The 27726-nt window shown below is 47.5% G+C and overlaps 1 protein-coding gene across 3 annotated transcripts in view; it reads right to left on the reverse strand.

The window, feature by feature from the left end:
- Positions 1-1674: 1674 nt before the first annotated feature.
- The window catches only part of MAP4K5 (mitogen-activated protein kinase kinase kinase kinase 5), a 92956-nt gene continuing 66904 nt past the window's right edge, over positions 1675-27726 (reverse strand). The window contains exons 17-34 of one of the 3 annotated variants that reach the window (XR_014007557.1): positions 25695-25739; positions 23771-23813; positions 22887-23097; positions 21414-21511; positions 20839-20880; positions 19130-19214; positions 18949-19028; positions 17279-17339; positions 16850-16964; positions 15189-15247; positions 11556-11659; positions 10172-10349; positions 9092-9160; positions 7796-7888; positions 5995-6065; positions 4088-4143; positions 2904-3446; positions 1675-2810 (exon numbers count right to left, since the gene is read on the reverse strand). Coding sequence is in view for 2 of the 3 variants with exons in the window: in XM_081191717.1 (XP_081047843.1) it covers positions 3359-3446; positions 4088-4143; positions 5995-6065; positions 7796-7888; positions 9092-9160; positions 10172-10349; positions 11556-11659; positions 15189-15247; positions 16850-16964; positions 17279-17339; positions 18949-19028; positions 19130-19214; positions 20839-20880; positions 21414-21511; positions 22887-23097; positions 23771-23813; positions 25695-25739 (1498 nt within the window). In the remaining variant the exon portion in view is untranslated. Of the gene's footprint in view, positions 3447-4087; positions 4144-5994; positions 6066-7795; positions 7889-9091; positions 9161-10171; positions 10350-11555; positions 11660-15188; positions 15248-16849; positions 16965-17278; positions 17340-18948; positions 19029-19129; positions 19215-20838; positions 20881-21413; positions 21512-22886; positions 23098-23770; positions 23814-25694; positions 25740-27726 lie in introns of all 3 variants that reach the window. The other 2 variants (XM_081191717.1, XM_081191718.1) reach the window with 2 other exon arrangements.

Here is a 27726-nt window from a genome sequence, read left to right on the forward strand (position 1 = left end):
GTGAAGCATCTTAATGTAGTGATTTCCCCCTCTGCATCCCTTTCATAACTCTATTTTTATAAATCATTTGTCCATCCATAGTTCAAATTTTTACTACTTTTTCTGTCAGTCCTATCAATGTATGTAACTCTTTACAATAGCTTTTCAACTAAATTATAAACTTTCCCCATTCTTTATTCAAGAGGTCCTCTTCCTGATTTCTAATTCTGCCTGGAAGCTTTGCCATCTCGACGTCGTTCATCCGTTTTGTCTGCCCCTCTTCTCTGGTCGGAGTTGTAGACCCTTAGGATCCTCTAGTCCAACCCCCTGCAAAACAGAGTCAGTGGCAGCAAAAGCAGCATGGCTCCATCAGTGCCGGATTTCTGTATAAGCTAAGCGAAACCCCTTATTTTGGCTGCTGATCCCTTATTTTCGAGGCTGCTGGTCCCTTATTTTCAAATCTGTAAGTTGACAGCTATGAGCTGGTGATGGGTGTCCCCAGGGGACAGGAGTCCCACAGGTCAGGCAGAGAGGGGTCGGTGTGCCCAACAAGCCCTTTGGGTCTTGAAAACAGGGGAGCCAGAGTGACCAGGGGCTTCTCCGCTTTCTATTGGCTCCCACTATAGCTTTTAATCTTTACAGGCAACGCTCCAGTTTTGACACGGGCAGGGGGAGTGTCGTCATTCTTGATGTCAGGGATGGCACGGCCAGTATCCAGGGACGCTTATGTAGCCAAACTCCACACCGGCCTTTGCCAGGTACCTGGTGCCTCGGGATGTGCTGGACTAAAGCTCCCACTGGCTATGGGATTTGTAGTCCAGCTCCGAGGGCCTTCTGGCGGTTCCCTCATTGCAAGAAGCAAAGCTACAGGGAACCAGGCAGAGGGCCTTTTCGGTGGTGGCGCCCACCCTGTGGAACGCCCTCCCACCAGATGTCAAAGAGATAAACAACTACCTGACATTTAGAAGACATCTGAAGGCAGCCCGGCTCAGGGAAGTTTTTAATGTGTGACATTCTAGTGTATTTTACATCTTTGTTGGAAGCCGCCCAGAGTGGCTGGGGAAACCTGGCCAGATGGGCGGGGTACAAATAATAAATGACTATTACTAGTCTGAAACATCTGGAGAGCAGTGCTCGGACATCCCAGTTGCCCTGCTAGCTGGGGAATGAACCACGCCTTCCCATCAATGGTATATTGTGCCTGGATAGCTCAGCTGGCTAGAGTGTGGAGCTGACAAGGTCAAGGTTTCAGGTTCGATCCCCGTATGGGACAGCTGCATATTCTTGCACTGCGGGAGGGTTGGACTAGATGCCCCTTGGGGTCCCTTTCCAAATCTACAGTTCTACGAAGCCCTGGAAAGATGTAATATCCCTGAAGTGGTAGCTTTTCCTTATGGGGAGGGAGGAATCCAAATCGTTACCAAATTAGCAGGAAGTGCAGAATGGTTACCTAGTAAACATAGCTGCCTTGTACCAAGCCAAGCCACTCGTCCGCCTAACTCATTATTAGCTACACAGACTGGCAGTGGCTCTCCAGAATTTCGGACGACACCCCCAGCCCCACCTGGAGACACCAGAGACCCCCACCTGGGACCTCCTGCATGCAAGGCAGTTGCTCTGCTGAGAGAGCCATGCCCCCCCCCCCGTGTTCCTCTGCAGAGCCACTAAAACGTAATGAATGAAAGCAGGCAAAAATCAGGAGCAAAAGGGATACTTTAATGGATGAAAGGGGGGCGGGGAGGAGAAACATGGATGAGAGCCTCGAGAAAGGGATAATGGAACAAAGGATATTCCCCAAGATTTATTAGACAATACTGCGTCTTATATATATATTTATACTATACCACTGGGATTTTTTTTTTTAAAAAAACAGACCCTTTCGAAACTCGCCCAGTCCGGGGGAAATCTAGTTCCTTTCTTCCAGGCACGGCATTTTCTCCTCTGGCACAGTATAAATAAAATACGTGTCCGTGAAGCGTTAAAAAGAGCTCTCCCCTGAAAGCAGTTTTAGAAAGGCTCACCCAGTCAGTGGCTTCCTGCGCTCCCAGTTTGGCATCTATCGTGACAGAAAGGGGGATGTTTCCAGGGAAAGGGATGATTCGCACCAGGGACCCAGCTGCAAGGACCAGGGGGCCTCTGGAATCGGCCTTACCACCTCTGTCTCACCTGGCCTGAACCATTGGGTGGGGATCCAGGGATCCACAAGACCTGGATGAGCTTTCATCTCTTTTTCTCCGTACATTCTCAGGAGCTCGTGATGACACACCTGTGTGCTCCCCTCACACACACTCTCTCTAACACACAATCTATCTTTCCGGCCAATCTAGGGATCCTTGATTCCTCACGGAGATACGGCTTTGCATTTCTGCCACACGCTCCCTCTGGCGACAAATCCCACGAGCAAAAACTCCTACAAAAGACTCTTGTACAAAACAGCATTTCTGCAAGAATAGCCAAAAGGTCTTTCCTCCCACCCTGCGTCCCCCTATATATATATATATATTTATCTATATATAAACACCTCCCTCAGACGACGGGCTTCATCTAAGAGGCAAAAAGGGTGAAATGAATACCAGGTTCTTTGTACAATTGTATAAAGACGGGGGGGGAGCCCCCCTCCCTCAACCCCCCCAAAAGCTGCTCTGCAACCTTCATGTGCTAGAAGTTAGGATACATCACACGACCCTAGCAGCAGATTAATAAATAAGGATTAAATAGTCTATTTTACAAACCCACAGAGAACAGTTGCGTTAAAAAACAGAAAACCCACGATATCCCGGGAATGCTGATGACCTCTTGAAAGCGGATCATTTGGAGAAGTTCCAGAGGGGCTTTGCGTAGGAAGTCTTCCCCATGGGGGGTGTCCCCAAAGTGCACCCGCCTTCCCTGCCAGCCTCAATGTTCCTGATTTCAATCTCAGCCACCAGCAGTCAAAAGTTGGCGTTGCCACAAGGTTGGAAGGCAGCGGCAGCCTTGGTATTTTAACCGGAAGACAAAAGAAGTCTGCGTCGAGAACCGCATGGCACCGTGAACGCATTTGGGATCTCCCCCCCCCCCCGGGCCTAACGAAGCAGAGTGGCTTATTAACCTCGTAGCTTTTATTAAGCAAACTCAACATAACCAACCACACAGTGGCAAGTGACAGATCAGCTGCTTCCCAGCTGCAAGACGCCCAGGCGACGTTTGGCTCTCGTTCCTAAAAAAATGGGTCCGTTTGGATATTGACACAGTAGAGCAAAGGGAGAGGGAGGGAGAAACAGAGAGAGAGAGAGAGCAAGAGGGAGGGAGGGAGAGTCCGGCTTGGATAGCATTTCCTTGAGGGCTGCTTCCTTATGTGACGTATTCCTTGGCTGGCAGTTCCGAGTCGGGTTTCGGTTGCCTAGTAACTGTTTTCGTGGCCGGCCAAAATGTAGAGATTGCTGTGGGCCGTTGGGTTGTCGGTCGGCCTGCTCTCCAGCACCACCACCCTGTGAGGGGAAGGAGGAACAAGCAAGTTAGCCCTCCCTGCAAGTGGGCACCCTGGGGCCCTGGCATCACAGCCTCTCCCAGCCTGGCACCCTGCAGATGTTGGGGCGACAACTCCCACTGCCACCAGCCACCGTGGGCGCTGGGAGCTGTAATGCAACATTGGACTTAATAATAATAATACAGTTGTACCTCCGCTTATGTAACCCTCTGATTACGTGAACTTCAGGATGCGAATGCGGCAAACCCGGAAGTATTTTTCCAGGTTTTGCTGCACGCACATGCGCAGAAGCACTCTATGCACCATGCGCATGAGCAGAAGCGCTAAACCACGCCATGCGCATGCGTAAAAGCCATCCACTGGTTGCAAATACCTTGGGATGCAGCCGGACCTCCAGAACGGATGCTGTTCGCAACTGGAGGTACCATTGTAATTATTATTATTATTATTATTATTATTATTATTATTATTATTATTATTATTATTATTTAACATGCTACAAGGGGGCGTCTTGCTGGATGCATCCCATGACATGGGAAAAGGCACCTCTTTTAAGAACATGGCCATGAAGTTTTCTAATGCAGAAAGACTGGAAATCTAAATATAAGATTTGTGGAGTGTGTCAAAATCTTCTCAGCTCACCTGTCGGAGCCCAGCAAACGGAACACCCGAGTTTCGTCTGAGATCTCCTGGGTTACCTGCAAAAGGGGCAGAGAAAGGGACACTTGAGCCAGCTAAGACTGCGGAGGAGGGTTGAGTCAAATAGTCCGGTCACTGTTGACAAAATGCACAGCAAGTTAGTTCAGAAGCAACCTTCGCTGCTTACTGAACCATGGTTCAATGCTGCTGGGCTCCAGCTCCCACCATTCCTGACTTCTGGGCCACGCCGGGTGGGGTCAAGGGAGATGGAGTCCGACACCATCCACCTGGGAATGGGTGTCAGGCCCAGGCACTCTTTCCTCGCCTCTGCGCTGGAACAGAGTGCAACAGCACTCAGTGCTAAAGGCCACAACAGAAATCTATCCATATACCGGTACATTATTGTTGCATTGCTATTTGTTATATCTTAAATTTAATTTGTACGACAGTGTAGTGGCCCAAGGGCAGGATTCTCATGCCCGCTGGGAAGCCCAAATTCAAATCTCACTTCAACCAGACTCATTGTGGCCTTAGGCAAGCTGTTATTATCCTGGCCTGCCTTGCAGGGTTATTCTTAGGTTTATCACTGAGTTAATGTGTGCATATCATGCTTCCCACTCTCCAAATGGGCTAGATAGGAATGCTTATGTGCTGCTACCCTGGGGGGAGGCTGGGGACGACCCCTGCCTCAAACCCAGGAAGACCGCTGCCAGTCAGTGTCGACAATATTGAACTAGGCGGACCAATGGCCTGACTCAGCACAAAGACAGCAAACAATGCCCCTAGGAAGGTGTTACGCCACTGGGCAATGGTACCTCCCATAATGAAGTGAGAACCTTGAGCCCGTTGTTTGTGCCATTATGGCAAGCCTTACACAAGAGTTAGAAGGCTAAAACAATATAAACCAACTGTGAGTAATAATAATAATAATAAATAGCACTTTACATCATCGTGATAAACTTCACAACAACTTTGTATAGTGCGTTTGTACAACTTCATACGCTTTTATTTGGGGGTTCAACTAGATGACCCTTGGGAGTACCTTGCAACTCTACAATTCCCTGATTCTGTTATTATCTCCATGGTGGTGGGAATGACCAAGGCTTGTTATGACTTCATAGCTGTGATGTGTTCTGGGGGCTACAAACCTGACTGCCGATGCCCCTCCACCCTTAAGTCGCTATACTTGAGAATGTCTTCTTCTCTGGCGATCCCTCATAGCCAAGTAAGATTGTCTTCCATAAACACGGTCTTAACAGTGAGTCCGTAGGTGACTGTGGAGGCCAATTCTGGATACACACGTCCTTCCACAGTGGGGACACTGGTTTCTGGGCGAGAGTTGATCACGGTGAGGGTTTGCCAAGCGTGCCTTCCTCTTAGCACGTTTCTCCCTTGCGTCCTGAGTTCGAGTGTCTTCAAAGCCCATGACACCTTTGGGAAGGCTGTTCTCCAACTGGAGCGCTCACAGGCCAGTGTTTCCCAATTGTTAGTGTTTATACTACATCTTTTAGATTTGCCTTGAGACAGTCTATAAACCTTTTGTTGACCACCAGCATGACGCTTTCCATTTTTAAGTTCGGAATAGAGTAGTTGCTCCGGAAGACGATCATCAGGCACCCCCACAAGAAGCCATCTCACACCAGGTCAGGCCAATTGTCCTTCTACTCTGACTGTCTGTTGCTCTGCAGGATCTTGGCCAGAGAAGGCTCCCCTCACCTGGCACCCAATATTCTTCTAACCGAACGTGGGCCAACTATGATCCTTCACCAGGACAGAGCCACAAGGGCTCCCCTCCCCTCTCTGGCTTTCCCTGAGAAGGGGCGTTCCTCTCTCAGTAGAGCAACCAAGTTCCTTCCACGGAGGGCAGCAAGGCTGGGAAAACAAGGCCCCCCCCCAAGCCCAAAACTTACTTCGTCAGACTTAAAGCTTTTCCCTTGCATCCCATGCTTCCAGAAGGCTAGAACACTGTCTTGAAGGCACACTGTGGGAGAGATGCAAAAAGGTAAGAATGAGAAAAACTAGACAGCATCTTAAAAAGCAGAGACATCACCTTGCCGACAGAGGTCCGTATAGTTAAAGCCATGGTTTTCCCAGCAGTGATGTATGGAAGTGAGAGCTGGACCATAAAGAAGGCTGATCGCCGAAGAATGGATGCTTTTGAATTCTGGTGCTGGAGGAGACTCCTGCAAGAAGATCAAACCTCTCCATTCTGAAGGAAATCAGCCCTGAGGGCTCACTGGAAGGACAGATCCTGAAGCTGAGGCTCCAAGACTTTGGCCACCTCATGAGAAGAGAAGACTCCCTGGAAAAGACCCTGATGTTGGGAGAGATGGAGGGCACAAGGAGAAGGGGACGACAGAGGACGAGATGGTTGGACAGTGTTCTCGAAGAGACCAGCATGAGTCTGACCCAACTGCGGGAGGCAGTGGAAGACAGGAGTGCCTGGTGTGCTCTGGTCCAGGGGGTCACGAAGAGGCGGACACGACTAAACGACAAGAAGAAGAAGAAGAAGAAGAAGAGCAGCCCTTCTGGATCAGGCCCCTGGGCCCATCTAGTCCAGCATCCTGTTCTCAGAGTGGCTGGCCAGATGTCTCAATGGGAAACCGGCAAGCAGGACCTGAGCACAAAAAGCAACACTGTCCTGTCCTCCTGTCCTGAATACCTCCTGCAACTGGTATTCACAAGCATTGCTGCCTCCAAGTCTGCAGGCAGAGCACAGCCATCGGGGCTAAAAGCCATGCATGGTCTTCTCCAACCTGAATGTGTCCAATCCTCTGAAAGCCATCCAGGCTGGTGGCCACCGCTGCCTCAAGACACAAGGCCAATCAGGGCTGTTTTACGGGGTGGTCTTGCTGAGGGAGGGGATTCCAGGGGAGACCTACTTGCTCTCCCCACATGCCGAGTGTGAGGTCCATTAAATGGTGTGAAGGAGTCCAGAGACATGTCTTGGAGACAGCTGGTCTTTGGCAGGACCAACAGGAAGTGTCTGCCAAGGCATTGCCCAATGGTTGCCTCTTGATTTTTCAACGCCAGCACAGAGCCCTGGCTTCTGGGTTGCAGCTGTAACCCTGGCTAGAGAACTCTGTCTGCAGCCTCCACCGCAAGCCTCCAAGGTCAGTGGGTCATGGCAACAGTCGGGCTGCCCCCTCAACTCCCACCAGCCTCCAGCCAATGAGGGACACTGATCACACACTCGGAGCACTCAGGAGCCCAAACATGCCATCAGGGGGAACATTCCCGCCATAACAATGGCTGGTTCTCACCAAGGAAGCCTCCCAGGCATTTGAGGAATGTCATTATGGGCTTTCCTTCCAACATCTTCCTGTCTTGCAGACTCTGAGTCTGTGGGGCTGCATGCGATCTACCGCAGGAATTTGGGGCCTCCAGGCTTCTTTACCTGGCCCCCAAGACTCTCTCGAGGCCACACATTCTCACCGGCCACAGCTTGGCAACCTCCTTGAGGATTTTTGCCTGGCTAGAATGCATCCTTGAACTCTTGACAAAACTTCTGGTGGAGGACAAAGAGGGAATTCACATGTGTTTTCCCGCCTCCCTTTGTACCTGGCCCCACCCACTGCTGGCATTTGGCTCCTGGAAGGTTGCCCAGAAGGGAATGTGGCCCTCGGCTTGAAAAGGGACCCCCACCTCCGAGTTAACATACAGCATGCACTTTGGAGACAATAAACGATGGCGAAGGCGGTCTCTGCTCACCTACAGATTCAATGCAGAAATCAAAGCTTAGTTCGGAGGCCAGCTTCTTGCTCGACTTCAGTTTCCCATGCAGATTCACAATTTTCACAAATCCTTAAAAGGGAGAAACGAGAGCCAAATCGGGATTGCTGGGTCAGCTCAGAGGCTGTCCCAACAAATACAGTGGTACCTCTGGTTACGTACTTAATTCGTTCTGGAGGTCTGTTCTTAACCTGAAACTGTTCTTAACCTGAAGCACCACTTTAGCTAATGGAGCCTCCTGCTGCTGCCGCGCCGCCGGAGCACGATTTCTGTTCTCATCCTGAAGCAAAGTTCTTAACCTGAAACACTATTTCTGGGTTAGCGGAGTCTGTAACCTGAAGCGTATGTAACTTGAAGCGTATGTAACCTGAGGTACCACTGTATATGGAAGCAGGAAGAGCCAGGGCCCACGGCAGCAGCCACTCAGCCCACAATACATGCAATGGCTGCCGCGGGAGAAGCACAGCGACAGAGTGCAAAATCACCACCACCACCATAATACTAACACAGGAATGTTAATAAACTATGTGTATGAGGAACTGATCTATATAGAGTTTTAATGTGTAATTCTACTGCTGCTTTAAACTGATTTTTACCTTAAATGCTGCTTTTAGGCTGCCTTGTTCTAAAACAGCCTTTCTCCCCCCCCCCAATTTTTTATTGATTTTCCAAAAATTTAAAACAAACAAACAAACAAGCAAACAAACACACACATCCTATTTGTAATTAAATCAATCTTTGTAACATTATTAAGTGACTTCCTCAAATCCCCTTGGTTGAATTTCATTATATATCATTTTAACAGTATTCCAAAATCAAATTTCTCAATAAATTAACTTGATCACTTAACATCTTTCATTCTTTCTCAATTAGCTTTAAACATCTTAAATCCTCTCCTTACATATTTAAATCCTAAGCCTATCTAATACTTGCAAGCTTTTCCAATTAAGTCATCTTAACATATTTAGCTAAATAGTCTTTAAATTCCATCCATTCTTCCTGGTACTCCTCCTCCTTCTGGTCGCAGACTCTTCCAGTCAGGTCGGCCAGCTCCAAAAAATCCATCATCTTCATCTGCCATAAAACAGCCTTTCTCAACCTGTGGGTCCCCAGATCTTGTTGAACTACAACTCCCATCACCCCTAGCTAGCTTATTATTATGTTTTACTGTGTTTATTCTGTTTTTGTCCCCTCCTCTTTTTCTATTGCTTTCTGCCTCGGAGCTCAAAAAAGAAAAGGAAAAAAAGCAAGCAGGCTCTAGCTCCTGCTACTTACTGTCCAAGCAGACAAGAACTGTGTCCCTCTCCAACTGGGTGACGTGGATGGCATCGAGCTGTTGGCAACCTTGATAGAGGGGAGAAGAAGAGAGAGAAACCATTTGCATCCAGGCCACTGATGCAACTCTTCCTCAAACCCATGAATCATCTCTATCTGCTCTCGCCATCATTTTTCCACCTTTGCCGCATCAAGCAGTTGGTCCCTTACCTTTCCTGCCCTGCCCTGGCCACAGTGATCCATGTGACTGTCACCTCCAGGCTTGACTACTGTAATTCGCTCTACGCGGGGCTGCCCTTGAAGCTGTCCCAGAAACTCCGGCGGGTGCAGAATGCTGCAGCGAGGCTCCTCACGGGGTCTCTGCCACGGGAGCATATTCAACCAGTGTTTTTCCAGCTGCACTGGCTCCCGGTGGAGTACAGGGTCAGATTTAAGGTGCTGCTTTTGACCTTTAAAGCCCTTCACGGCCTAGGACCCTCGTACCTACGGGACCGCCTCTCCCGGTATGCCCCACAGAGAGCCTCAAGGTCCATAAATAGCAACACCCTGGTGGTCCCAGGCCCTAAGGAAGTTAGATTGGCTTCAACCAGAGCCAGGGCCTTCTCAACACTGGCTCCGGCCTGGTGGAATGCTCTGTCTCTTGAGACCAGGGCCCTGCGGGATCTGATCTCTTTCCGCAGGGCCTGTAAGACAGAGTTGTTCCGCCTGGCCTTTGGCTCAGAATCAGTTTGATTCCCTCCCCCTCTTTCTTTTTCCTTTCTCCTCCTATGAAGAGATTGCTCCCTAATTGTTTTAATGTTGTATCTTAATTCTTTTACATTGTATTTTAATCAACTTGTTTTTATTATTGGTTGTTAGCCACCCTGAGCTCGGTCTTGGCTGGGGAGGGCGGGGTATAAATAAAAATTTATTATTATTATTATCCACGCTATAATGCCACCTCTTCTGCTGCCCCCCCCCCAGGCTTGCCAGGTGACAGAACCCTCCTCTGAGCAGAACGTGGCCCCTCCAACCTCTGGCACTTCCCCACTTTTGCTGTGAGTAACTCATATCGTCTCTTATAGTAAACTGAAGTCTCACCTGCACCAGTTTCTGTAAACCACGAAGAAGCAGAGTTCAGGTTAATCGTCTCAAACTGGACGACCTGGTTTGGTTCGACTCCCTTGCTTATCGCCACGCACACCATGGGGTACTCCTGCTCTGGGATCACCAGCATTTCGAAGACGTTCAGGGGGGTGGGCAGCGGGAAATCAAAGTGCTGGAAGGGGCAGGGGGAAAGAAACAACCAGGCCACCAAAATGAAAGTAAAGAAGAGACTGAACAGCAACCAGCCTGTTCTGAGATTTGGCTTCTTACGGAGCGGACATCTAAATTATTTTTAACATTTAGATCTCACCCTGTAAACAATGACCAGCCTCAACAGCATTTTGTTTAAGTACCGTATTTTTCTGTGTATAAGACGATGCTTTTTGCTATTTTAAAAAAATTAGGCAAAAATTGGGTGTCGTCTTATACATGGATAGTGAATGCAGAGGGGGGACGTGTGATTAATGGCAGCAGCAAACAGGAGATTGGCAGCAGCGACTGGGAGGGTGATTGGTGGGTGTGGCAAGGCCTGCTGGTGATTGGCTGTGGTTGTGGCAATTAGGCAGACAACTGGCAGCTGCAGCAAGGTGTGTGATCGGCAGTGGCTGTGGCAAGCGATTGGCAGTGGCAGGCAGGCGTGTGAACAATTGGCAAAAGTGACCTCCCCCCAAAAAAGCTAAACAACCTAATTTCTTAATTTTGGGTTAAAAAAAATAGGAGTCATCTTATACATTGGGGGCATCTTATACACAGATAAATACGGTAAATTAAAATCACTATAGAATCAGAATTTCAGAGATGGGAGGAAGCCAAAGGGTCCAGAGTTTCCCAAACTTGGGTCTCCAGACTACACTTCACATCATCCCTGACCAGTGGTCCTGCTAGCTAGGGATGATGGGAGTTGTAGTCTCAAAACTGCTGGTGACCCAAGTTTGGGAAACCCTGATCTAGTCCAACCCCCCTTGCAATGCAAATGAACAAAAGCAACGTCAAAATAAAAATATACAGGTATAGAAGACTCAGGATCACTTTCAAAAGGTTCTCCTGAAAAGGAGCCCTTCATCTGCTACTCTAAATGCTGGAGTTGGAGACAGTGTGATGATGAGCTGCAGGGAGGGACTTGGTATCCCCCAGGACAGGGGTCAATGGTGAAGGGGTCCTCCCTGCCCCTCAAGTCTTGGCTGCCCCTTCAAAGCGGTCTATTAGGGCTCTGATCAACCCTGAACCAAGCACAGAAGTTAACTGACGGCAGATGCGACTCCCACTCCAGATCTGAAACGGCTTAACGTCTTGCACGAAAGCCTTTAAGTTCCACCCTCAGCGGACGCATTCCCATGAAACACCACCACGAAGTCGCGCAAAAAACAGCCTCACGCACCTTTATTAACATGAACTTCTGCATCGGTTCATACCACTGAAGCAAAACGATCCCCAGCTGCAACGCTCCACAGAGGTATTTGTGGCCTGTATAGGGATTTCTCACTGCAGAGGAAGAAAACAAAAGCAGAGGAACAACCCCAAAGGGTTAGGGCTGAGTCAGTTCCAGCAGTGGGAGAGCTGGGAGCAGAACTCACTTGGCCGGCTCTGCTTTGACAGGCCAGCTCAATCGCGCTGACCCCCCACCCCAATCTTCTGCATACTACTTGGTATCAATAATAATAATAATTTATTATTTATACCCCGCCCATCTGGCTGGGTTTCCCCAGTCACTCTGGGCGTCTTCCAACTGAATATTAAAAACAATACAGCATCAGACATTAAAAACTTCCCTAAACAGGGCTGCCTTCAGTTGTCTTTTAAAAGTAAAACAGTTGTTTATTTCTTTGACATCTGATGGGAGGGCGTTTCACAGGGCGGGCGCCACTACCGAGAAGGCCTTCTGCCTGGTTCCCTGTAACTTGGCTTCTCGCAGTGAGGGAACCACCAGAAGGCCCTCAGCACTGAACCTCAGTGTCCGGGCAGAATGATGGGGGTGGAGATGCTCCTTCAGGTATACTGGACCGAGGCCATTTAGGGCTTTAAAGGTCAACACCAACACTCTGAATTGTGCTTGGAAAAGTACTGGGAGCCAATGTAGGTCTTTCAAGACCGGTGTTATATGGTCTTGGCAGCTGCTCCCAGTCACCAGTTTAGCCGCCGCATTCTAGATTAATTGCAGTTTCCGAGTCACCTTCAAAGGTAGCCCCAGGTAGAGCGCATTGCAGTAGTCCAAGCGGGAGATAACCAGAGCATGCACCACTCTGGCGAGACAGTCTGCGGGCAGGGAGGGTCTCAGCCTGCGTACCAGATGGAGCTGATAAACAGCTGCCCTGGACACAGAATTGACCTGCGCCTCCATGGACAGCTGTGAGTCCAAAATGACTCCCAGGCTGCGCACCTGGTCCTTCAGGGGCACAGTTACCCCATTCAGGACCAGGGAATCCTCCACACTAGCCCGCCTCCTGTCCCCCAAGAACAGTACTTCTATCTTGTCAGGATTCAACCTCAATCTGTTAGCCGCCATCCATCCTCCAACCGCCTCCAGACACTCACACAGGACCTTCACCGCCTTCACTGGTTGTGATTTAAAACAGAGGTAGAGCTGGGTATCATCCACACATTGATGAACACCCAACCCAAACCCCCTGATGATCTCTCCCAGCGGCTGCATGTAGATGTTAAAAACCACAGGGGAGAGGACGGAACCCTGAGGCACCCCACAAGCCCAGGGGTCTGAACACATATCAAAATACATATATGTTGCTTTGGGTTCCGGGATGGAAGGAAGGTGGGATATAAGCAGGTAACAAACTTGGGAGGGAGACTTCCGGGGTGGCGCCATTGGCAATGGCGGACTCCCTCTGAACTGGAGGGACTAGCTCCGCATGAAACGGGTCTTCTCCGCTACGGCGAAGCGGGGACCCTTTTAAAAATCACAGGCGGATGAAGCCTGTGACCATGGGACTCGGAGGGCACCTTTAGCGCCCCCCCAACTTGCAACGGAACCCACTAACGGGCTCCGAAGTGAAGAGGGGGAAGTGGCGCGGTGCTGTGAGTCAACTACTATTTCCGTGGAGCGAAGCCGCATAGCCGTTGCCGGAGAGCGCTGCCTTTTTCCTGGGACAATTTTGACTCTAAAATAAGCACCCATGAGTACTTAAACTTTGAACAACTGGATCTTAAATAAGGACTTGCGAGCAGAAAGGAATAGGATTAAAAAAATTATCTCAATTTGGTACTGAATGGGAAGGTCTAAACAGGAAGTCAGCCTTCCGTTCTTTTGTAGACAGAATAAAGCAAAGACAATTTAAACTAGAACTCAGAAAATCACTTTTAAAGGATTGGATTTCATCATTTAAAATTGTGGAACCCCCCTTCGACAGCAGGAGAAGAAGGGGGATCTTTTTCGGACTGTTTAAAGTGAGTTTAAAGTAAAGTAACTTTCCACCGTCCTGATCCTGGAGCGGGGTGTCAGGACTGACGTTTGAAGCTCATTGACCAGAGACAAACGTTTTTGACAGATAGGTAAAAGAAGAGAAACATAGTGATTCCACTGTTTCCCTTCACATTTTAAAGCAACAAATATTGACAAAATATCTCAAAAAGGAAAACTTTGTTGCAAGAACAAATAGAAGTTTTCCCCTTAGAGGGAGACTGTGAAACTGTAACCAATTCCAGGGAGCCGGCAGCTGTTACAGATTACAATCGTGGGAATATACATTTGAACTTGCAGGACAATGTATTCAGAAGCTCTGTGGTGTGCTTTCTATAAAACAAATGCCCTACTGGAATAGTTACATGAGAAGATGAATTTGATGGCGACTTCGACTAGAAATTTTGAACAGGCAGTGGGAAAATATGTGAAGCCCACCCAGGAATTAAATCAGGAGTGTGTCTTGACAGAAAGGCCCAACAGGAATATGAGCTTTCGGATTTGACAAATGAACTTGGAAAAAGCCAGATTTGGAAAGAAAAAGTTTGGTTTGGCCTGGAAATGGGGGGCTGGATTGACCCCCCTATGCTGGGATGTTTGGACTTTTCAAATCTGGCAATGGGCCGTGAGATGTTTGGGCTGGTGGGGGCTCTTAATTTTGGAGGGTTTTTGAAACATGTTTTTAAATACCACATGGAATGTAGTGTTGAATATGGAAAAGGGGCTGATCTGTCGAGAAGGGTCAAAAATATTGCCAAGCTGGAGTTACCACGAGCAGGAGACAAGGGAAAATACAGTTACAAATATGAAGAAGAGCTGCAGAAGGGACATGGAAGAGACTTGAGAGCCTCGGATATAAGGTTGCCAGGTTAATGCGCTAGATCGATGGGATAATAAGGACTGACAAAACCCAGGACCAGGAGGAAGGGATGCTGGATGAAGATTGGATCTGTTTGCATTTCTTTTTTTTACTATTAGGACTGTTTTATAAAATTGATGAATGTTAAAAAAATGTTGGAATGAAATTACTTGGCTTTAGTAAAGATGTTTAAAGAATTATGAAAGAATACTATGGTTAAGAAAAGTTGGTAAGGATAAGATTTAAGCTTTAAGCTTCAAGGATTTGTTTTTTATATAGAAAGATAAGATTAAAACAGTTTAAGGTAATGTAATGACAGAATATTATGAAATATGGAAAGGATTTGCTGGGATAATTAATAACTAGGATACAAAGAAAGGGAGGAGGAGGAGGTCAAAGAAAGAAGGTAATGACAATTGAGGATTTGAGAATAATGAATTTGTTTTTAAATGTTCTTAAATGTGTGTGGTGTATTTCTGTTTTTTTCTTCTTTTATCTTGAATTTGTATTCGAATTGTTGGAAGTGGTTTGTTTTTCTTTTTTTCTACTTTGTTAACCATTTTTATTTTGTATTTTCTTCTTTTTTTGTTTTGTTTTTATTTTGTAATATTTTGAAAATCTCAATAAATATCTTACAAACTTGGGAGGGAGGGAGGAGTGGATGCCCCGGCCGAGAAGGTCCAAGCAGGTCCACAAAGCTGGGAGAGGGTTGTCTCCAGAAGCTCAAGCGGAAGACTTACCTATACAGCATTTATGGCACCCTTTTGTATCCGGGATCTTTGTCGTTAAGGCAAATTTCCTGAAATGAGATTTAAGTGTGAATGGTTTGTTGGTTTAACTAGGACTGTCTCTTATGTCACTTTTGTTTTCAGCCCGCTGAATATAAACGGGAACGTAGATGGAGCGAAACCAATGCCACTGTTGGCCAAGCTTGCAAAATGGGCCCAAAACAGACACTTCGGGGATAGAGGCAGTCTACCTCTGCCTAGCAGCCGGGGAAGCATACAAGAGGGAAGTGGGTAGTCTTTGTGTTCCCTTGAAGGACCTACCAAAAGCATGGACCCTGAGCCAGCAGGGCTCTCCTTATGTAACCCCCCTTCCCCCACAAATCAGACCTCCATGTTTTATCTGACTTCTTATCTACGAGGATCAGGCTTTAGGCTTATTGAGTCCAGTCTCCTGCTACCCAGAGTGGCCAACCAAATGCCTCTGGAGATGAGCGCAATGGCATTCTTCCTCTGTTCTTCCCCAGCACCTGGTGTCTAGCAATATACCGTATTTTTGCTCTATAAGACTAACTTTTCCCCTCCTAAAAAGTAAGGGGAAATATCTGTGCATTTTATGGAGCGAATACAAGCCGCTCAGCTACCCCAGAAGCCAGAACAGCAAGAGGGATTGCTGCTTTCACTGCGCAGCGATCCCTCTTGCTGTTCTGGCTTCTGAGATTCAGAATATTTTTTTCTTGTTTTCCTCCTCCAAAAACTAGGTGCGTCTTGTGGTCTGGTGCGTCTTACAGACCGAAAAATATGGTGCTTGCCTCTTGGCAGCGGAGGTAAAACACAGTTATCATGGGAAGCGATGATTGATAGCCCTCATTACTGTCTAATCCCCTTCTCACGTTCTCCACCCCATGCAAGATTTCATATCCTGTTCTTTATCAGGGCATTTTGCATTTTGTATCAGAGCATCCCTGAAAGTTGGTGGCCATCGAACCTCTGCTTAAAAACCTCCAAGAAATGAGGTTTCTTAAGCTGCCACTTACCTCTGAAGGTAAGTGAAGGTTGTTAGAAGAAGATTTTTTCATGTCCAGGCATGCTCATGGGGTAAGAAGAGGCCCAAAGCGCAATGTTGGGCATTTGGGGACAGATTCAACTGAATACTTGCGCTAGTGTGAGCCAGTGCAACAACTCCTGCTAGTGTAGCAGGGCTTACCCACATCGCTTCAAATTGCCTGGGGTGCGTGTGGCTTTCTGGAAAATGCCCAGGACAGCACAGATGGGAAGGAAAGGGGTGACCACTCCATCAGGGAAGCCAAAACCCTTGTGCTGATGGAACAACTCTTAGAGTGCAATACTGAATTCTGCCCCATGTTTTCCTGTTTCTTGAAACTGCAGTTTTACCTGACTTTTAAAAATGATTTACTTCATAGTGAAAAACACGCACACGCCTAACCATTCCAAGAGCTTACAATCTGTGTTATCTAAATAAAATAAAAAATAAGGGAAGGCGCACTTACTGCCAGGGCAGTGAACGAGGTGCTCTCCAGACACTGATGCACTACAGCTCCCATCATCCTTGACCGGCTGGGACTGATGGGAGGTGTAGTCCCTACAGCTTCTAGAAGGCATTATGTCGGCTAGCCCTGAGACTGGGTTCAAGAGGTAAGAGAGTGCAAGCTTACCTGGGCAATATTCTGTCGGGGAACCGATGGGTCTGAATATGAGCAGCAAGGCCTGTTTTTTTGGCTTGTTCAAACAAAGCTATTAGGTTATGAGAGTAGAGCTGGAATGTTCTCCCTGTGACAGAAACATGGCCTGTCTCAAAACTCTGGCATATTATAACAATAAATGCAAATACCGAATAAAAACAAAGAATACAGAGTGGGAAAAGGTTACCTTCTAAAAAGGACAGCCCCAAAACATCCAGAGAGGTCCAAGCAAATTGCAGAGAGCAAAAGGGAAAGAAACAAATTAAAAATGACTTCCGTGGCATTACCGTAAACCAAGCTAAATTCAGCACACCAAAGGGAAGATTTCCTAAGAGAATATCCTGTTCCCCTGCAACCCCCCCATTTAAGCTTTGCGGTGCATTTCTTTAGCAACTGACATACCTGAGAGCGACATTAAGGTATTGTTGATCACGTAGAGCCAGGTGCATCTCCGCGGAAACAGCTAGAAAAAGGAGCAGAAGAGATTCCCACGGGTGAAAAACTGGGGAAGCGTTAAAGGAAGCATAGAAGGCAGTTTCTGGCAACTCAGGTTAAATTTTTCTGGTCCCTTCCAACTCTATGATTCTGTGTTAACTCAGAAGTTAGGTCCTGCTGTGATGAATGGGGTGTGTACCCAGATAAGTATGCATTGGGTCATGAGGTTACTATTAAACTTTCGAGAGTTACACTCAGTTGTAATCTGTTTTATTTTCATATATACATAGCTTATATAACTGCTCTCTATCCCTCACACTTCCAGGCTGACTCACAGACCACAGAAATTTACAATCAGAAGGAGACACTTGGAGGCCACAGAGTCCACCTCAGAGGAGGCTCCCTAATGCAGGATGCAACCTCAGCCTCCCTTACGGAGGGCTGCCTGACCTCTCTTTAAATGCCTCCAGTACAGGTGGAGCTCGTCACCTCCCGAGATGATACTGAATAACTAAAGACAATGAGAACCAACACACCAGAAGCAAATATATTAAAAAACAGCAGAAACAATAAAAGCAGTGCAGCAGAACAGAATAAAAACTCTTTCAGGCAGTATCTTAAAAGGATGGCCTGGGGAAATTAAATGAGTACAGGTGGAACTCGAAAAATTAGAATATCCTGGAAAAGTTCATTTATTTCAGTAATTCAGCTTAAAAGGTGAAACTAATATATGAGATAGACTCACGACATGCAAAGCGAGATATGTCAAGCCTTTATTACTGCCTCAGTGCGGCGTGGCATGGATGCTATCAGCAGTAATTGATGCAAAAGGGGCCCAAACCAAGTACTGAGTATATATGCATGCTTCTACTTCTCGGAGGTCCAATATTGCTCTATTTGCAATCCTTGTTTTGCTGATTTCATTTAATATTGTAATTTTCTGAGACTGTTAATTTGGGGTTTTCATCAGCTGTATGCCATGATCATCACAATTATAACAAATAAAGGCTTGACATATCTCACTTTGCATGTCATGAGTCTATCTCATATACTAGATTCACCTTTTAAGTTGAATTACTGAAATAAACGAACTTTTCCACAATATTCTAATTTTTCGAGTTTCACCTGTAAAACAAAAGCGGAACTCGTGTTTTAGAGACTACAGCTCCCATCAGCATGGCATGCTGCTGGCTGCAGCTGTTGTTCACCTGAAGGGCAACAACAGACTGGGGGAAGGCTGATCTGAAGTCATATGGCTGCAGATACTAGTTAGGGAAATCGGGGAACCTGAGAAGCTCCGATGGCTGGTTCCACATTTTTCTCAGGGTGAGGAGCCTGTGTCCCTCCAGGTATTGCTGGACTCCAACTCCCATCTGCCCCAAGCAGTGTGGCCAAGACCCAGGGATGATGGGAACTGGAGTCCAGCAGCACCTGGAGGCCACAGGTTTTCCACTGCTGTCTTAAGATGATGGAACTTAAGAGTAGGGAAGATTAGAGAGCCCTTTGCTCCACCCACAGTGGCCATCCTGCCCTGGAGGAGGCGCACCTAGTCCCCCATCCTGAAAGGGGGCTTTGCCCATCTCCCTGGCCTCGGCCTCCCAGAAGGAGCCTGCTGGCCCTGAGCAGTTCTCCCCTACCTGTTCCATGGTGGCTTCGTGGAGCTCGTTGAGGTTCAGAGTGTAGATGCCTTCTTCCGTGCCAAAGATGATATACTGATCTAGAACATGGCAGAGGAGAAACTGGCTTAGCCTCTTCGGAAACGCAACTGGGGTGGGGTGTGAATTCCTCCCCGGCTCAAAAACGGAAAGTCACCCTCACCTTTCGTGTCCGGGTGTATCCAGGATGTGGCACAGTTGATCTTCAAAGGGCAGCCGTCAAACACTTTGGAGAAGCAGGCTCCCATCTGGAACAGCAAAAAGGGAAAAAAAACCCACAGGGTGTCTTCATTGGCGTAAATGCAACACACAGGTTTCTAGTTCCTCTGACCATTAGAAAACACAAAGGAACAAAGCAGATGAGGGGGTAATGGCCAATGGATGTCTCAGAGGCCAGAGAAATGACCGGTTGTGCCGGGATGGGAATAATAATAATAATAATAATAATAATAATAATAATAATAATAATTTATTATTTATACCCCGCCAATCTGGCTGGGTTTCCCCAGCCACTCTGGGCGGCTTCCAAGAGAATATTAAAATACAACCATCTATTAAACATTAAAAGCTTCCCTAAACAGGGCTGCCTTCAGATGTCTTCTAAAAGTCTGGTAGTTGTTTATCTCTTTGACATCTGGTGGGAGGGCGTTCCACAGGGCGGGTGCCACTACCGAGAAGGCCCTCTGCCTGGTTCCCTGTAACTTGGCTTCTCGCAGCGAGGGAACCGCAAGAAGGCCCTCGGTGCTGGACCTCAGCATCTGGGCTGAACGATGGGGTGGAGATGCTCCTTCAGATATACTGGACCGAAGTCGTTTACGGCTTTAAAGGTCAGCAGCAGAGCTTTGAATTGTGCTCAGAAACATACTGGGAGCCAGTGTAGTTCTTTCAAGACCGGTGTTATATGGCCTCAGCGGCCGCTCCCACTCACCAGTCTAGCTGCCACATTCTGGATTAGCTGTAGTTCCCGGGTCACCTTCAAAGGTAGTCCCACATAGAGTGCATTGCAGTAGACCAAGCGAGAGATAACTAGAGCATGCACCACTCTGGCGAGACAGTCTGCGGGCAGGGAGGGTCTCAGCCTGCGTACCAGATGGAGCTGGTAGACAGCTGCCCTGGACACAGAATTGACCTGTGCCTCCATGGACAGCTGTGAGTCCAGAATGACTCCCAGGCTGCGCACCTGGTCCTTCAGGGGCACAGTGACCCCATTCAGGACCAGGAGTCCTCCACACTTGCCCGCCTCCTGTCCCCCCAAAACAGTACTTCTGTCTTGTCAGGATTTAACCTCAATCTGTTAGCCCCTGCCTTTGAGCCAGGTTCCCACAAGGATCTTCGCTTCTGATTTTTTTCTCCTGCAAATTGGATTATTAAGTGGAGGCAGCGACACCGTAAAACCCTGGGGAGCCCACTGAGCACCCCTCTCCTGTTCAAGATGGGGGAAAGGGGGCTGCCCTACATCAACACCCCTGTAACATGACAGCTCTTGGCCCGTGACAGCATGCACACCCCACCTCTGGAAAGCCAGGAACAGGAAGCAATGAAGTCCCAGAGGGCTAAAACAGAGGAGGGCGCAGGCAAGGGGGTGGCCCCTGCAGTGCTACGGAGACCCCAGTATATGCCCCAGTCTGCCAGGCGCTGATGATGACCCTGGCCACAGATGCTTTTGCAAACCCTGATCTCCGTTAGAAGAAACAGAGATGGGAGCCTGGCTCAAAGGCAGGGGGCTAACGTTAAGGAGATGCAGAGTGAGAATTCGTCTCTGTCCGGGCCCTTCCTCTCAGGGATAAGCAAAGCTAGAAACGGCACAACATGCAGAGCAGTTTCAACACGTGCCGTTCCAGCTCCTCGTACACGATCAAAAAGGTTTCTTACCAGCACCTTAGGAGTTGGTGGGAGGCCATTGATTGCTGGCTTCTGTGGATAGGGAGGAAAAAAGAGTATCACAAACCACCTTTGGAAGGCAAACATTGCTCCTTGGGAGCAACACCTTAAAAGGAAGGGGTTGAAATTCAAATCCAAGCTGACATATTATGCAGTTGCTTCGCAAAAGCAGTGTGCAACTTTCTACTGTCAAACCTGGATCAGGCTACCTTGTCCTTGCTACCTGTACATTAACCGCCCTGAGACCTGCGGGTACAGGGCAGTATACAATTTATAATAATAATAATAATAATAATAATAATAATAATAATAATAATAATAATAATAATAATAATAATAAAATAATAATAATAATAATAATAATAATAATAATAATAATAATAATAATAATACATCCTGGTACACATGACCCCTCCTGGTAGAGGAACATCATCAACATTACTACTATTAATTAAATTCCCAAGGCCCTGAATAAGAGCAGTTCTTGGGTACAGATTGATGGAGCCAGGCAATACGGAGAAGCCACAAGGAGGCCACGCAAGGGAGCCAAATGCAAAACCACCCACCAGATATTCCCGCTTGTCCTTTTTCCGTGGCAGCTGTGGCACATAGCCCAAGCCGTCAGCGTTCTCCTCCACGAGCTTTGGCACAGTGTCCCCGTTGCCTAAAGAAGCAAAAATGTAAGTCATATTGTTTTTAGAATACAGATGCCTTTATATACTTGCTAATGATATAATATGACATGATATACTGGTGACGCTTAGTCTATTTTTTACTTGCTGGCTTGTTAGCAGCTTTAAAGCCCTAAACGGCCTCGGTCCAGTATACCTGAAGGAGCGTCTCCACCCCCATTGTTCAGCCCGGACACTGAGATCCAGCGCTGAGGGCCTTCTGGCGGTTCCCTCCCTGTGAAAAGTGAGGTTACAGGGAACCAGGCAGAGGGCCTTCTCGGTAGTGGCCTGTGGAACGCCCTCCCTTCAGATGTCAAGGAAATAAGCAGCTATCTTATCTTCAAAAGACATCTGAAAGCAGCCTTGTTTAGGGAAGGTTTTAATATTTAATGCTGTATTGTTTTTAACACTCGATTGGGAGCCACCGAGTGGATGGGGAAACTCAGCCAGATATTAAAACTTCAACCGAGTATTAAAAACACAAGACAACATCAAACATTAAAAACTTCCCCAAACAGGGCTGCCTTCAGATGTCTTTGAAGTGTCAGGCATAGCTCTAATGGCTTTAGCCCAAACGTAGCAGAGTTTTCTTGCACAGCGAAGAAGCTAGTCGAGGTGGAAATGACTAGTCAGCTAGACTCAGAATAACTATTTACAGGATTTATTAAAAGGAAAAATAAAACCAGCAGAGTTTCTGCATACAAAACAAAGCAAAATAAATCCTTTCTCTCTCTCTCTCTCTCTCTCATAACCATACACAGCACTTCTAACTCCTAACACACCTAACACACCTCACACCAAACTGTGCTAGCATTTCTAGATAACAGAGTTGAGTGCTGGTCGTTAACCAATCAGAGTAAGTAGTTTCTAGGTCAAGCAGACCTGGGCTTTCTGCCAAGAGTAAATTGACACTGCCTTGAGTTAATTGTGTGAAGCCAGAATCTGTAAGTTTCCCATGAGAATCAATTAACAGAAACTGAACAAAAACGCCAGCTCCTTCTACACTCTGGTGCAGCTGTACTGTGCATCCCCAACCAAAAGAATGAACCACGGTCGACTGAAGGGAAATGGGACTTTTGCAGGTCAGTGGCGTGGGGCATCAAGCATTGCTCCCCCCACGGGGGGGGGGGACTTCCTCTCCCCCAGACTGTTCTCAGTACAGCTGCATGGGAGCACCAAGGAGCCAAGTCTTAATTTGGCACCATCACCTTCGGAAACTGCCAGTGGAGGTTGCCTCTAACGTTTTCCCCGCAGTCCCAGGTATCTCGTGGGGCGGCTACAATGACCGGGGTGCTCAGGTGCTTAGTGCATTCTGCACACAGCCCAAAGCGGCAGGGCAGGTGGCCCTCCCAGGATGAGGATACTCACCCAAGTCGCTGTACCGGGTGGTGAGCAAACCAGGACTGCTGACGCTGCTGGTCATCCCAATTGGGGAGGGTTCTGTCTGAGGCCCGCACACCGGGATGCTCTGTCTCCGGTGAGACGGTGGGGCTTGGCCGTGAGAGTCGGGGCAATACTTGATCGTCTGGGACTTCTCATCATCGACGAGGCCTTCCTCTTGGTAGATACTGAGCCTGGGCTACAGCAAGAAGACACAGAAAGTGAAACAGATTGATTGATTTCAGAACATTGATTGTTAAATCAACCAACCAACCAACCACAAAAAAGATAAAGCACAAAAATATATCAGTAAAACAAATTAAAAGTAATATAATTTTTTCTTTTTCTTTCATTCTTTCATTTATATTTTAAACCTTGATTTACATTTTAAATAATAAATAAATAAGAATAAAAATGTGCACCAAAGGAATAATTTTAAAACGACAATAGACCAAAAACAGTTTTAAGCTTGCCACCAGCTTTCTAAACACGAGGATAGGCTTCTCTACACATGAATGTTTTCAGCAGGTGTTGAACAGGGTACGGTATCAAGAGGCAGGGAGTTCCGCAGTGCAGGTGCCGCCACACAAAAAGATCGAGTTCTTACCACTGGTTCTGCCAATAGAGTCTGCAGATGGCAGCTGCTTTGCAATCTGATGTACTAGCGCTCCCCTTCCTCAGTAGCTGGCCTGGAGGAAATGCCACATGCAGCAAAGCTCGGCTTCTCCTCCTGCCCCCTGCCCTCTTTTGCCCCATGTTCTACCCCACTGGTCTGCCCCCTCTCTTTGCTAACCGGTTCAGTACACTCCACGCACACACTTTCAACATTCCAGCCCGGAGGCACACGTCATGTGGCTGCGGCGTTCGCTCACCTTTGGAGGTAGTGGAGGGGGTCCCCCCCTTTTCAGCGTTGATCTAAAAAGAAACGAGAAGAAAAGCCAACACAAATGGTATTCCTTCCCACCTGGCTTTGAGGTGCACGCAGGTTTTCAAAAGGAAGGTTAGCTGGTTGACAAGGCTATCGTTTCATTTTTCCAAAACCAGAGCCTCTGGTTGCAGAAAGTCACTTTTGAAAGGAGGGGTGTTAGTGAGGACAGCGGAGAACCAGCAGGATAAAACACACGGTGGAAGACAACCTTTCTTGGTGGGGTTTTTCCCTCTCCTCCCGTCAATATCTGTCACATACCAGAAAATGTTTCACTTCTGCAAGGCCCTGAAAATGTGAGCAGCCTCTCAAATCCCTCTGGGGTTTCTCAGATGCACACCTTGACTGCCCAACAAGGCTCGCTCTGTGAGTTGGTAGCTATCCCTACATTTTCTGGGAGCGAACTGCAGAGTTTAACTATGTGCAGAGTGAAGGATATTTCTGTTTTTCTCTGCCCTGAAACTTCCAAAATCCAGCTTCGGTGGGGAAGATGTGCTTGACTTATACAGGCTGCATGACCTTAGCTGTTCTTTGGCGCAGGAAGCCCTACAGACCCCTGGGACTAAGGTACGGTGACGAGATCAGGACTGTGACTGTCTGTCCCACCCCTCTTCCCTCTCCCCCTGCCAAATCTGAATATGGCCACCCCCACAAATACTGCAATCTGTAAACTCGCACAATTCTGATCTCTTCACTACATGTGGTTTGAAAACTCTGCACAGGACTGAACAACAGTTAGCATAATGCAAAGTTTCGGGGCGTTGTTGTTTTTTAAGCACAGAGAAAGCACATCCTCTAATTACTCCAGCCTTGCCATTCTTCGATTTTTCAGAATTATTCTGCCAGATGGCAATTAAAAATAAAAGGCATCGGAAGGAGAACATATTTTTGGTGGGACAATGTGTTAATAGCTTTGCAGATGGCGTCATGGAATTTTGCAAAGCGAGCTACATTTACACCGGCATCGCATTGCAGGTGGGAAGCAAGAGAAGCCCTGAGAAGCTTCCTGCTAAGAGCCAAAATTCTGTGCGTGGAGGCAGAAAAGGCATCACGTTCTCTGGAACCCTCTTCCCTCAGAAGTGAAGCAAGTCCAAATGTTGTTATATTTTCGATGTTTACTTAAAGCTCTCCTTTTCTCCCTAAGGTACCCCTGCCCGTACGGGCCAGTCTTGACAGACTCTAGGGTTGTGCGCTCATCTCACTCTAGAGCCAGCGCTGTCCGCAGACACTTCCGGGTCACGTGGCCAGCGTGACGAAGCTGCACCAGAGCAGCACACGGAAACGCCGTTTACCTTCCCGCTATAAAGCGGTACCTATTTATCTACTTGCACTTTGACGTGCTTTCGAACTGCTAGGTGGGCAGGAGCAGGGACCGAGCAACGGGAGCTCACCCTGCCGCGGGGATTCGAACCGCCGACCATGCGATCGGCAAGTCCTAGGCACTGAGGTTTTACCCACAGTGCCACCCGCGTCCCTTTCCCCTTTCTCCCTAGGCCTTCCCAAATCAGTACATTTTACTTCTACGGATTTTTAAAAAATGGTGTTTGGTTTTTATGTTGTTTTATGCTCTGCATTGTGTTTTATTGCTCTACACTGTGTTTGATTGCTCTTGCGGTCCCTCCCAACTCTACAATTCAATGATTCTAAGTGCTTTAAACATCTCAGGTACTCTCTGAATGCAGAACAGTTTAGAAAGGCTGGGCTGGAACGAAAGACAGGGTTTCCCAGCCCACTCAGGAGAAGCCCCAGCCCCTTTGGGGTCTCCAAGGGTGACTGAGACATTGTTAAAGAAAGCCAACTCTGTTAGGTAGCAAAGGAGAGAGAGAGAAAGAGAGAAAGGAAAGTCAAACGTCAAGAAAGAGATCACTCACTCCTCAGCATCTTCGTGGCCGTCGCCAAATTTGGTAAGAAGCCCCCTAGACAAAACGTTGATAAAATTATTTTATTTTATAAAAAATAAAATTTAGACTGGGGTAGTAGGGCTGAAGAGCGCCTGTGGCTTAGGCTCCAGGATTGTGATCTATAGAGCAGCTACGCGGGGAAAATCAATCTCAGGAGGAGACCCCAGAAGCTTCTGAAATTCTGTACAAAACTATCAGCATTTATGATAAAGGGCTTCTTCACATACCTGATCACAGCAATTCCTGAAAGAACTCTGCAAGGCAGGCCAGGATCGCTATCCCCCACGCTGCAGATTGGGGGGGAGGGGGCTGAGGGCAGAAGGTGAAAGGGCGTAGCATGTCCAGGGCAACTTCACAAGTCTGGCGCTGACAGCCAAGCCCATGGTGGCACTTTCCTGGCTTAAGACCGTGTGACAACAGCTCTCTAATCACACCTGACTTTCTTTAGCCTGACTGAGCAGTTCTTTCTCAAACCTGGGGTCCTTGGCTGTTGTTGGACTACTCGCCAGAGTGGTGCATGCTCTAGTTATCTCCTGCTTGGACTACTGCAATGCGCTCTACGTGGGGCTACCTTTGAAGGTGACCCGGAAACTACAACTAATCCAGAATGCGGCAGCTAGACTGGTGACTGGAAGCGGTCGCCGGGACCACATAACACCAGTCCTGAGATATCTGCATTGGCTCCCAGTACGTTTCTGAGCACAATTCAAAGTTTTGGTGTTGACCTTTAAAGCCCTAAACGGCCTCGGTCCGATATATCTGAAGGAGCGTCTCCACCCCCATCGTTCTGCCCGGACACTGAGATCCAGCACCGAGGGCCTTCTGGTGGTTCCCTCATTGCGAGAATTGAGGTTACAGGAAACCAGACAGAGGGCCTTCTCAGTAGTGGCACCCACCCTGTGGAACACCCTCCCTTCAGATGTGAAGGAAATAAGCAGCTATTCTATCTTTAAAAGACATCTGAAGGCAGCCATGTTCAGGGAAGTTTTTAATATTTAACACTGTATTGTTTTAACACTTGATTGGGAGCCACCCAGAGTGGCTGGGGAAACTCAGCCAGATGGGCGGGGTATAAATAATAAATTCTTTATTATTATTATTATTATTATTATTATTATTATTATTATTATTATTACTGCTACTACTACTACTACTGCAACTCCTATCACCCCTGACCATTGGGCTAGCTAGGGATGATGGGAGTTGTAGTCCAGCAACAGCCGGGAACCCAGGTTTGAGAAACACCGATTTAAAGAATGAAAATGCTACTGTAATCCATAGCTGCATCTGTCAAGGCTGGACGTCCTGAAGTGGAAGACCTTATGCATTATATCCTGCGCTGCCCCTTACATAATGAAGCAAGAGAACGATTTTTAGCACCTATAATGACAAGGTTCCCTAGCCAAAACCCCTCTGACATGATTTTACATCTCCTTGCAGACATAGGTAAGTATGTGACCTGGCGTGTAGCACTCTTTGCAACTGCCACTGGGAAAATTAGAGTGCCAGGCTGGGAGCAGAGAGTCCAGGGTTCGAATCTCCACTCAGCAATGAAGCTCATTGGGTGTGAGTTTGACCCAGTTGCTGTCTCTCAGCTGAGCCTACCTCATGGGGCGGTTGTGAGGGTAATAATAATAATAATAATAATAATAATAATAATAATAATAATAACAACAACAACAACAATAATATATTTATTCCCCACCCATCTGGCTGGGCTTCCCCAGCCACTCTGGGCGGCTTCCAAAAAAATATTAAAATACTGTAATACATCAAACATTAAAAGCTTCCCCGAACAGGGCTGCCTTCAGATGTCTTCTAAAAGTCTGGTAGTTGTTGTTCTCTTTGACATCTGATGGGAGGGCGTTCCACAGGGCGGGCACCACCACCGAGAAGGCCCTCTGCCTGGCTCCCTGTAACTTGGCTTCTCGCAGTGAGGGAATCGCCAGAAGGCCCTCGGTGCTGGACCTCAGGGTCCGGGTAGAACGATGGGGGTGGAGAC

This window comes from Podarcis bocagei (genome assembly GCF_964188305.1).
Source record: "Podarcis bocagei genome assembly, chromosome: 1".
NCBI lineage: Eukaryota > Metazoa > Chordata > Lepidosauria > Squamata > Lacertidae > Podarcis > Podarcis bocagei.